This window comes from Pterocles gutturalis, unplaced genomic scaffold (assembly GCF_000699245.1).
Source record: "Pterocles gutturalis isolate BGI_N339 unplaced genomic scaffold, ASM69924v1 scaffold45380, whole genome shotgun sequence".
Lineage (NCBI taxonomy): Eukaryota > Metazoa > Chordata > Aves > Pterocliformes > Pteroclidae > Pterocles > Pterocles gutturalis.
The window spans coordinates 1,523-14,006 of NW_010147516.1; the positions used below are offsets into that span (position 1 = coordinate 1,523).

The 12,484-nt window shown below is 47.8% G+C and overlaps 1 protein-coding gene across 1 annotated transcript; it reads right to left on the reverse strand.

The window, feature by feature from the left end:
• Positions 1-687: 687 nt before the first annotated feature.
• Positions 688-9,845, reverse strand: LOC104470940 (ornithine decarboxylase antizyme 2-like; the record flags this gene model as incomplete). The annotated part of the gene is given in 5 exon segments (XM_010086069.1): positions 688-1,246; positions 2,874-2,959; positions 4,723-4,898; positions 9,688-9,768; positions 9,770-9,845. Coding segments are annotated over 5 exon segments (553 nt in total), but the record flags the coding sequence as incomplete, so codon positions are not given.
• Between the last annotated feature and the right edge of the window lie 2,639 nt (positions 9,846-12,484).

Below are 12,484 nucleotides of genomic sequence, written 5' to 3' on the forward strand. Positions count from 1 at the left end.
AAACATGAGGTACCACTGGCCCCATCCCTCCATCCTGGGAAAGACCCCTGATGGGGACAGCATCCCACCGCCACTGGCGGAGCCGCCATCCACGCCTGCCCCCGCACACAACCCCCTTTGGTTTGGATCCAGCTGTTAGCTTGGTGTCTCAAGGCTTGAGATCATCTCTTTGGAAAGGTGAGAAGGAAGAAGGGGGACAGTCACGTGCCTGCTCCTTACCTGTCCTTGGGCTGAAGGCGTGAGTTTTTTTTCTTTTTTTTTGGCTCTTTGGACCGTCACAACCATCGCACCGCAGGCAGGTAAGGAACCGGTCCCCCAGAGCGGAGGTATTGCTCTGAACACTCGGTTGACCCTCTGAAACCATCGCAGCGCTACGGGAGGCCCACCTAAGGCTCCATTCCTTTCCAAATAAGCAGCCCCAGCTGGGTGAAGTTCACCTGAATGCCCCATTTATTGAACGCTGTGATAGTGCAGTGGTAACATTGAACAGAGTTAAGACTCCTTAAAACAAAAGCTGGAAGAGCAGGAAGTTTTTTTTTTTAAAAAAAAAAAAGATTAGACCAGTTAAAACAGCATCGGTCGCCCCAAAGCGGAGACGCACGGGGGTTTTAATGTAGTGTTAAAGGTTAAACTCGAGCATGTCTCCTCCGTGTGCCTAACACCCAAAACGTGCCTCCTACTTAAGAGTCTGAGTGAAAAAGAAAAAGATGGTCTGTCAGATGAGTGCACAGTGGGTGACAGGGAAAGGATCGACACAGGTTTACACAAGTCAAGGGGTTGATACTGCACCTACCGCTGCGCTCTCCTGCGCGCGGCCCGGGCACCGGGCGCCCCTAGGCTAACACACCACACGGCTGCACGTCAAGAGCTCCTATGGCAGTTCAGAAACATCTTCCGTTTACTATTTGGTGATTACATGTGTGTATATATAAGTTCTCTAGGCAACACATTTCAATGAGATAGTCAACTCTGAGGATACACAGGCCAATCTAACAATGAGAAATGCAGTTTCAGTCCAACAGAAGCTTGTTTTCCCTTTCCTCAAGAAAGGAGATGTAACCCTCTCTCCCCTCAACGGCATTTTCAGGTCACACAGGAGTCCCCCGCTGCAGCTATTCTTCATCAGAGGAAGAGTTCTGATCCAGGGGGTACACCATGAACATCACGTCTGGCCGCGACGGGACAGAGGGGTGACCAGGCCTCACGATTTCAAAGCCCAAGAAGCTGAATGTCTTCAGGAGTGGAGCTACCAAAGAGAAGGAAATCTGTTACCACCAGGAATAATCCTCTTTCCACAAATATCACCCTCTGAGCACACCCAGAGCTTCCTGAGCAGAAAGAAATCATTTGAACACAACATTCCTCTCGGATAGGAGGTCTTGTCTCCTGCGTTCATCACAGCTGCTCCTAAGCATGAAGGGGATTCTAGAGCTGTTTTATCTGGTGACATCCGTTCCGTCCCCTCCCAGAAGCAGCGAAGGTTGGTTATCTGCCTTCACAGCCCCACTTTGCCAGGATGCACGTGGCCATCCCACAACATGTCAAAGTTTTTGGTCTTTACTTTGGTGGGTCCCGGCACCCTCTGAGCCCTAAAAGTGGGTCAGACAGCAGTAAACGGGCACCTGCTCACTCAGGAGCTGGGCAGAAATTTGCTGTCCCTGTAAGGAAGACCTGGAGTTCAGTGGAAACTCAAGACCCAGGAAAGCCAAGATCCAGGAAAGACTGTCTACAGTGATCGCTTCCCTTGAGCCATGACAGTTACCCTGGCGCAGCACCTGATCTCTACAGCACCCTCCGACGATCAGCTTCAAGCCACGGAACGCTCCTGCAGAGATGCTCCTATATATTTTCAAGACTGCACCGAATTTCAACAGCATAGACAAGGACCCAGATTCCAGAGTGCTCCAGAACTCACACAAATAAGCCAGGTCCAAGAGCAACGCATCGCTCATTTTTAAAAACAAAACCCAGTATCAGATGTCTCTCGTGACCAGCCACCGCAGGGGTCACCTGTGCACCCTGTGCTTAGGTTTAGAAAATTATTCTTGGCATCATAACACGGAATGACATCTTCCTGGGCTCAGCACGGCTTAGCTCTAATAATGTGCTTCGTTTCAGAGAGGACAGCGCAGCTTGTGAAGCAGCAGAGTAAAATTAGAATTCGGGTTTGAATTACTCCTGCCATGGCAATCACCTGGTTATGAGCCTGCGGCTAGTAAGATTTAAAGTGGCACATCCACAGCTTGGTACCTCACCACAAATCTCCTTAGACTTCCGTGCTGTAATCACTCATCTGACACGTCTATCTTTAGATCCTCACGCAGCCCCCTTAAGCCGTAAGTGTCTGTAGCCAGGGTCAGGATTACCCCTAAGTCTAGGAAGGGCAAGAGTGCCCGGAGATCTTTAAAAAGCAGATGAACATCAGGGCAACAAGCTACAGGAGCTCATTTCTCATGTAATAACCTCTCCCTGGTTTCTCCTTCCAAATCACAGAAGCCTGGTGCCAACTGGAAACCTTCACTGCTTAACAAAGGAGAAATATTAACTGATTTCTGGACAGGAAAATACTCCAAGTTGCTCAGAAGCAGCTTTTTGCATGAGACCACTACTAATAATCTAGCTGCAGGACAGTCAAATATACGTGCTGGAGAAACCAGAATATTCCCTCTCCCTTAGTCTTAAGAAAGGGCTTATTTCTTCCATGAGAAACTAGTTCTACTTTTCTACAACATGAAAATTATGCGTGTAACATTTACTGTGACAGGAAGCATCCCGTGGAGCCTTGCCTTGGGAATTACCAGACTTTTCTACAGCTTCAGCAGCATTGTTTTTAGATGTAGGGAGCAAACCTGAAAGTGGGGGCGAATTCTCACCTCTATCTTCTCTGCTTTTTCTGAAGCAAATAAAGACGTAGTTTACTTTCATTTTTTCTTCAGCAAACTCCAACAGTGCTGATAACCTGCCAAGGAGGAAGAAGACAAAAGAACATCAGCGATAGGAAGTCCTGTCCTGAGGAAGCCTCTGAGGAGTATCAACTGTTTGGATGTTTTCGGGCAGTAAGATTAGTTGTTTACAGAGCCCTTCCAGCAGACAATGGTGCTGAAACAATGGGCTTCCTGCTGTTAGAGCCAGCCCTGCAGAACCAAGAGCGATCCTTACACCAGGTCACCCAACAAGTCACTGTCCTCAGCACCCGCGTGCCAGCGTGCACAAACACCCGTCCCCACCAGCCAAGGGTTTTGTACAGACGCCTTCGTATGTGGGAAGCTGAATATTGCAGCTGATCCTGAGCCAGGCTACATCCCCTCTGCTGGCAACAGACACCAACGGGATCTGCAGGTTTTGTGCTTTATGGGAGGGAAGGAAAAAAAAAAAAAAAAAGCTGCTCATGCCAGGCAGAAGAGAAAAACATCACTGAAGGAGCATGTGCAGAGGCAAAGCTGTTTCCTGAACACATCAGCTGGATGCCACAGCTGATGCACCCCGGATCCATACTTCCTGCCTTTCCAGAGAAATTATTTCTTCCACCTCTCGATGGAAGCAGCACTGCATTAACCCCTCTCTGAGCCCCCGGGACCGGCACAGCGGAGCCATCACTGTCACTGCTGGCCTTGTAACCATTTCCGACGCAGGCTGCTAGAGCGGTGACAAACAGGGCTTCAATCGCCATCTCATTAAACAGCAGTCAGCGAGAGCAGCGCGCAGCGAGGGAGATTACATTTGCAAGGATTTTGTTAATATGGTAATGAACTATTTTAATTAGAGCCTCTACTAGGCTGTTTTACCTAGCTAAAAATAATCTGGACAAAATTGCACTTTAAGTCATGATGACACAGGCGGGTACATACCCTCCCAGAAGTACCCGCTCCCAAGAGAGCGGGTGCTTGGGCAGCTGAAGGATTTATGGGCCAACGGAAGAAATTACACAAACATTTATCTGGACTTGGATTCAAATGTGAGACAGCAAGAACACTGGCACTTACTGAAGGTGCACAATGAGGTTTTTTTTCCTCATTTAGGTTGTGTCATTTACGGGTGAAGCCTCCTTGGAAGTTTAGGAGGACTTCAGAGAGCTCGGCAGAGGCATCCAGCACAGCCACATTTTTGCTACAGTGCTCCCCGCCAGCGGAGATCTCTGGCAAAGCACTTGGCAGGAAGTAGCTGCTCTGGAAGCTGCGTTTACACAAACTTCCCAGAGCAGAGCTGTCTGGACAAAACACTACCGGATTCTGCCAACAGAGAAAAATCAGAGACTCTGGCAGAGCCCAGCGCCTGTGCGGCTGTGCTCCAAGCACAGATCCACCTACTGATGAGAAGGAGCACATCGATATAATGGAGGGGTTTTTTCCCCCTCAAAGACAGGAAAACACCTGCCAAAGTAAGCTTGTTAAGTGTCCAGCAGGACAAAAATCAGAGAAAGGCTTGCAGATTTTCCATACCAAAGTATGCAAAGAATCACTCCAATCATTTATTGATTATTTTTTTCATTAGCACAGGGACTCAAAAAACAGTAACCCACCTGAAATGATCACTACGGGGGAAAAATACATATGGAGGATGGTCTTCTGAAGACAAAGGACTAAGGACATACTTCAGACACCAAACCAGGAACAGAGCTGCCCTACATACAGCCCCTTCTCCCCCCACACACAGCACTGCCCACGTAAGCAAAGTCCTGCTCCCTGGGAAGCCACAGACACAGCTCTGGGATCCCAAACTTACCCTTCTTTGCTTCCATCAGCTAATAATCCGTCAGGGATTTCCACAAAGAGGCTCTGATTAGAGAGCACTGCATCCCAGGAGGAGGTTTTCACCTCTGTGACCTTGTACTGGAAGTGGACAATGTGCGGCTTCCCTTCGTGCACTGGGACATCTTGGTTAACAGTGATCTTCTCGTCCTGCACAGAGGGAGGAGAGCTCATGAAATACGCTTTAGGGTTCAAGAAAACTATCTGTAAGACTGTAGACTAAAAAAAAAAAAAAAAAAAAAAGGAAGAGACCATACTTAAGTGAGTAAAGGGACTATTTTCAGTGGGAGCGCCACTTACAGACTGGTGTGTGTCCAGAATTTCAGCTTATCAGTAAAATTCATCACCATGAGACTTGCCATGGCCCGTGAAGCTATGCACAGTCAGCTGCAAGCTCACACCCGAGTCTCAGTCTCACTTGTTCAGAGGACAAGTGTGTAAGTGGTTAAGAGCTACTGAACTACCCGTAATACCTTGCTTTTATTCTAACTTAACAAAAAAATAAAGAACAACAAAGTCAAGTAATACTCCCCTTGCTGTTTATGATGGGAGAGATGCAAATGCCAACTCAATTGTATTATATTAAGAACATCATTAGACTTTTCCCTTCCCCTTTCACTGGCTCAGGGACACACCACAGTGAGTACTCCCACCTCAGAGGAATTTTCTAGTCGTCGTTTTCCTGTTCAGCGGAATGCAGTTGTGGATATTCACATTATATTAAATTTCTGGGTAGTGGGAGTCCCTTAATTCACCGCAGGTCCCAGCCACATCTTTGAAGGGCGGTTCACGAACTACCCTTCAAAGAACACAACTTGAACCGACAAGCTGGAAGAGCATCTGCTGCCACAGTCTGACCCATTTCGTTGTCTCCCCAGTCCCCAACATGGTCTTTTTGTTTAAGGGATGACCACAAATTGCATTCCCAGATTTTACAACCAACTGGTATGGCAAATGATTTGCCTCTTGGTTTGGGGGGAGGAAAAACGTAGCACAGAGAGAATCCCAAACCAGACAGACTCTACGCAGATTTGAAGATTGTGACAAGGTCCTTTCCAGAGACCACAAACGCACACGTCCCTCTCCAGTACTGCTTTAACTAGAACGCCAAGCATGCAGACCGCCTCAGATTCAGCTTGGCAGTTCCTAGAAAACAATTTTGTGGTTCAACTCCATTCCTCCTCCTGACAATTTCTGCAGGCAGTTGGCTTGCACAATAACGATTTCCACATTTCACTGCAAAAAGCCTCAATGAAACGACAAAGAAATTCATGAGGTTCCCGAGTTAATGTTGTCAACTGCAGCAGCAGCTGAACTGTTCCCTTCTGCTTGGTTACAGGCTCATGCGTACGGACTCTCTCACATTTACAACGTCACCTGCCCGGTAAGGTGGCGGAAGACTCCTCCATATTTTCTTGGAGGTGTTTTAAGCTATTAAGGTAAAAGCATCGCTGAAAGACCAGTGGTTCAGCAAAAACATCTCCAAGAACTTTTCCAGGCTCTTCAAGCCTGTGTCCCAGTGCTTTAATTCCTATTAGCACATGTATTAAACTAGTTTCTTCTTGGTTTGACTGTTACGACAAGGAAGAAGCCATCGAGTATGTTAATGCTGGCAACAAAGTTAACGCCACATGCAAATCAGGAACTGCCTGGCTTTGGCAACCGGAGCAGAGGAAGCTGCCGTTTGTTTAAAGCCCACAAAGCTTAGCTGAAAAACAACTTTACACTTTATCAGAATAAATATCCTGTAGGAAATAAGTTTATTCATCGAGTTTGAAAGAAGTTTTCGCGGCTGCGCCTGCTGTCAGATTTTACTAGTTTGAAGCCAAGAGCACTAAGAAACCTACTGACAGCTGCTCAAGCTAAATCAGAATGTTGCTGATAAAGTCACCACAGAGCCAGCAGCAAGAGTCAGATTTGAGCCCAGCAAGAGCTCTTCAATACAGAGGTGTATTTAAAAGAAAAAACAAAACACAAAACCAAGGGGATTATATGCACATCCTTCACCAGTGACCTTATAGGAGTTTTTTTACAGTGGCTGTTACTGTGCAGAAAGCATCTCTGTTTCAGAAGAGATCCTTCTCTCAAGACAAGCTCACAGATGCTTCTTTTCTTCTACTTCATGAAAACAAAAACAGGGTGAGGAAGTTGAGAAAAGCAGGCTGGGATTGACACATTGGAGGGGGAGACACACGCAGGCATTTGTGCAAGAAGACTGGCAGGAGCCTGCAACACAAGGGGAAAAGCTCTCCAAGCCTTCTGGCTCAGCCCTTCCCTCACCAGAAGTTATGCCCTGCACTCTGAACCTAGCGAGGTTTTTTTTTCCCACTTAAAAGCCTCCTAATGCAACAGCCCATAAACCAAAGGCAGCACAACCCCAGGGACTAAGAGAACCAGTTCCCCCGGTTCAGTGGTAATTACATTTATACAGCCTGTCTTGGGCAGCTGATATTTGATTTCTAGGCATCAAAACAGAGATAGTGAGATACTGGGGAGAGACGCTGTCCCTGTGAAGCAGCAGCCCAGAATTCTTTGATAGCTGCTTATAGCAAAATCCTGTTTACACAACAAACGTTCGGTTTTAGTTCACCCCTGCACACCGCCCCCCGCTACGCTATTGTGGGCAAAAAAAACCTCACCAGCCTATCTTTTATACACAGCTGCCTAAACCACCGGCTCTCCAGCCCTCAGCTCCATTTCGGTGAAGTAAGGCCGCAAGGACGAGCTTCCACTTGGTTACAATTCATTGAGCACAACATTTTCCAACCCAGCTACGCTCCTCAGATGTCCCGAGAAGGACGGGGGGAGGTCCCTACGTGTTGGCAGCGTAAGAAGAAAGGATGTTATGATCTTCCATAGCCAAGTGACTGGAGAAACCCATGTAAGCAGCCTACTGTTGGCATGTGCTACACCTGCAGCCTCCTGCCAAGTTTGCTAGCCAGAGCACGTCCGCTCGCACAAAGTCCGGCCCGGCTGCGCAGCATCGGTGCCGATGGCTGTTGCGTAAAGCTCCAGTAAAGCTCCCTTGGTGAAGGGCCCAGTATTAAGTCTCTTAACACAAAAAATACCAACAACTACAGGGAGCCCCAGCTGCTTAATTTATAGCGCTGTTGTGTACGAGCACTGCGCTGCGTGCTCCGAAGGAGGCCAGCTCGTTCAGAAAGGTCATCCCTTGAACGAGAACAGCTGATACAGCTGGAAAAAGTACTTAAGCTTTTGGGTCCAGATGCCTTTCCAGGTCATGCCAAAGCTTGCTGTCTGAAAAGCTCAGCCTGCTGTTAACAACAGCACTGCTAACTTGAATGGGCAACGGAGAGGGGCAGAGACCCGTAACCCCCATCTGCAGTTCGACTTTAAACTGCTGGGCGACATACCTCGCTCTGCTCTGGGATAAGCCGTGTTACAGAAGGGGCTGATCTTCTGACAGGTTCTGCTAGGTTTTGTCAGCAATAAACCCCGAAAGATTTATATCCTTATTTCTGGGATGTGGCTATCTTGATGACATCCCCGCAGGCAGCAAACACAAGCTGCCAAAAGCTTCTGTGCTAATCGGAGGCCATACTGAAATCAAACACTCCAAAATCTCCAAACTGTGATCCTTCCACCAGCATCCCTTCCACACTGCGCCCATCTTCTGCCTTTGGACCCTGCCCGGTGCGTTCATGAGGCTCAGCAAAGCTGGCCTGCAGGAGCTGAAGTTGCAGGATTCCCTATTTCTCATCCCCTCCCATCCAGAGGGAATTCATTATTTGTCCTGAGCCCTCTTGAAGCTAAATCTATGTCTCTTCTTCATCTGACAGAAAGCCAATTGTGCTCCTTGCCACCTCTCTGGATTTCATACCCCTCAGTGACAATTCAATAGCATTAAGCCGATGTTATGTTATTAAGAGGGTACAGAGGGTGACATTTATTCACAAGGTAAGTGGGTGAGGCACATGCTAAAAATTCACCAAGGCTGCATTAAAGAAAACTCCTCTGAAAGCAGCCGTGAGGTCTGCGATTCTCTCACGAATTTCAAGAGGAGACTCTGGTAGCTGTGACCCAAAAAGGCCCGTATCATTTCATCACATCAAGTCTGTGTGCCTCCCACAGGGTAATTAAAAATCAGGTCTAACACCTATGACAACACTCCTGTCTGAACAGCCAAATTTGCAAGATTAGCATAAATTTCAGATACCTCCTCTGATAGCACTTCACTCCCTGGCTTGTGGAAAAACAGTCCCTGTCCCCGAAGGGAGACAGATGTGTGCCACTGTAACACAACACGAAGTTGAACAAGTGACAATTATTCTCCAGCGAGGAACAGCCAGGTCTCCTCACTCAGAAGACAAGGTCCCGTAGAATGAAGAGGGACAAAAATCGAGCACTACGCACATCCACGTGCTCCTCAGCAAATCTGCAGACACAAAGCCTTCCTGATCTCCCCTCATTCTATGCAGATGTTCTAGAAACGTTCCAGTCTGCGAGGTGGACGGCTGCCTTGCCCTTTTGTGAAGGCAGGAGTTACTCTGTACATCAGTTCAGGCAGCTCCCTGGCCCTGACAACTTTACCTTCCGGACTAGGGCACAGGAAAGAGCTTATCAACCATTCACTCTCTGCATTTCACCTTTCTGCTTCCTCTTTTTGTGAGACATTTAAGAAGTTGTTTCATATTTTGATAAAGCTGGCTCCGCATACAATAACTGAAACAGGCCTTTGGGAATAGGGCTAGAGAATTATTTGCTGCACACCTTTGAGAAAAGGTCTCTCATTTCTTAACAAACAGGTGACATTTAAGCACGAGCTCAGTGATCTGCCAAGAGGGTCGCTGAAAAATTAACTGTTCTCCCACTTATTAGCTTGGAATTACTGGCATTTCTTCCTATCAGACTGCAAAAGGAACCAAACACAGTTGCAACAGAGGTACAGGTCATTATTTAGACATCAGATCTTGCTCACCTTATATATCAGAGCTGAAAGAGAAGGATCCCTGCTACCCCCTCGCCCACCGGGGATCTTCGACAGTGGGTGAGGGGCATCAGGAGCACCACAGAGGCCCTGGAACAATGTGCCTGCAGCACTGCAGCTGGGGACAGTTACTCAAAGGTAAAATACTACTGCAAGAGAAAAAGAGAGAAAACACCAGGTTACATTAGCAGGGATCACATTTCAGATGCTAACAGCTCCTCATGACCCCAAACCACTGTACCCCTGCTCCTCCACAGCACACCAGAGGCAGCTATCAGGGCTTTGGCGCCCGGAACATCGACATTAAAAACACTCACTGCCCAAGTTCTATCAGAACCCAGTGGTGTTTTGTTAGAAATGGAGGAGGAGCTTTGCAGCCAAGAGCCCGGAGAGAGTGCTGAGCAACCTCATGCTAATAAGGGACGCCTGGAAGAATGCCAATAGCAGATGGCTGGAAACGCATGACCAGATGAACACACATTTTCTCTAGACAAATATCTACAAATAGATCAACAGGACCCAGAAGGAGGAGGTTTTAAGTTTCACATTTTCAAAATGAGGAGGAGTGAAAGGGCTGGTTCTTCAGATATTTTCAACACGCTCGACAACGTCCAAGTTGACATTTTCATATGCAAATGAAACACCACGCGAGCATCCTTCACCCCAGCCCTACAAATTACAAGTTCACCCCACAGATCTACTTTTAAGAGCAAGAAAATGAGTCTCCCCTGCAGTTTCCAAGCTTGTTTGGATGTCCTACACGTGGTATTTCAGGATCACTTTGAACTTGGGCTTTAATATCTGCCCTAGCTTTTAGAAACATCATGAAAGCAAATTATTTTACTTCTGGAGCACTGCTTCCTTTATCGGTACCACAAAAGCTCTTTGCTGAGGCATGGCACAGCAGCGGTGTTCCTCTAACAAAGCCTGCAAAAGCCACACAGAGAAACCAGTCGTTCCCCAGTGTTCCCATTATGAAACACGCCAGCGCAAAGCATGTAACCACCACCAAAATAAAGGGGAGCATGAGGGTTTTCAATAAGCACACAGAGCGCAGAACAAGGCTATTAACGGACAGACTCTGTAGATGTATTGACAACTTACTCTCTGTCCTAAAACTTCTCACTCCAGCTGTTCCCAGGACAGCATTTTTCCACTCTAATCCCCCTCCACGAGGGAGAAAGACTTAAGTATCCAAAGACCAAGCACCAAGCTGCACTCTCAGAATCACCTGAACCGCCTGTACAGCATGCTAGAAAGTAAACTAGACCGCAAACAAGCTCCTGAAATTTGGCATTTCTCCATGCCAAAAAAATAACTCGCAAATGCAGTTACGACACAAGCAGAATTTGGTCAGATCTTGGCTTGCCATCTCATACCAAAATAATCTTTCTACAGGAAACACAAATATTCTCCCTCCAAAGATTTCCTTCTCCTCCTCCAGGTTTGTGAGGCTGGGCTCTTCAGCAGCGTTCCCACGTGCCATGGCCTACAGCAGATGTTCCTTGGAGAAAAGGCCGTTTGAACACATTAGGGAAAGCAGTTGCGGTGAAGATGTCTCAGGGCAAACCCCTTCGCACACATGCTCAGTGGCGTTTTGCGTTAATCCAGTCCCTCCTTACGGCATGACTGGGGCTATCAATGGACCAGTGTGTATTCAGTAGTAGTGGATGTCGAGAGGCATGACAAAGCACTTTGCTGTGCAGTTCCCCACCCCCAGAAAGCTGTTGGCAGCTTTGTTATTCCCTTCCCTCCTCCCTCACCCCCCCAGTCAACAATGTACTATTGATAGCTCTCTCCAACTTGCGGCCAAGGCATCAAGAAGCTGGATAATGAAGTGTAGTTGTGGGAAAAAGAAAAAAAAAAAAAAAAAAGAGAGAGGCTGTAGTTTTCATGCAAAGCAGTTCAAGACACTTCCCAGTTTTGCTTCCTCCGGCACATGCAGAAGTCAAAACAGGAGACCCCTTCAGCTGCTGAGCCCTGCCTGCGGCACGGGGGCTTCGCCTAGCCCAGACCCACATGCCACTGCTGTCCTCCCCCAAAATGTCGCAGCAGCAGCCAGCGAGGGTCCCGAGTAGGGTCCCGGGAGCAGCACACGCAGGGCAGCCATCAGGCAACACGGCGGAGCAAGTGTGTGCGGGGGGACATAGATTAAAAGAGGTTTTGCTTCTTCCAAATATGCGTTAGCACCCTGGGAAGAAGTTTGTGCAAGCACCCAACAAAGTCTGATCCCTCAGTGCATCCATACACGAGCAGCCCACTGCAACTCTGCTCTCTGAGGCCTGCTTACAGCTTAAAAATTCAGACTGCATTCCCTTCCAGCCTCTCTTCTCTTTCAAGAAGCTGCTTCCCAGCAGCTTGGCTGAGAGTAAGATGTATTTAGATCACCAAGGGCTTTTCACTGAAGAAACTCCCAAGCAAAAGCTTCTCGACTGAGTCCTGCCTGAAACAGGAGCTGGGAGCGAGCGTCCATTTTCAGCCAGCAGGTATAATTTTAACTCGCTAAGCTTCCAGCCATCTCAACCCCGCGCCCTGTCCCTGGGAAGTGCAAAGGACAACTCCTCAACTTTTGAACCCCGTCACGGCCACTCTCCAACACCACTCGCACCCAAAGCCCCAGGTCAGCGCTGCTTTCTGTCCACAACAACCAGCACCCCGGGGTCTAAAAGCTGCACGTTTCCTCGTTTTGGGGGTTTGATTTGCGCTGAACACAGACCGGATGGAAGATCCGTGCAGCTCCCTTGACATTACAGAAATGAAGGGGGTTTGTTTGTTTGCTTTTTTTTGC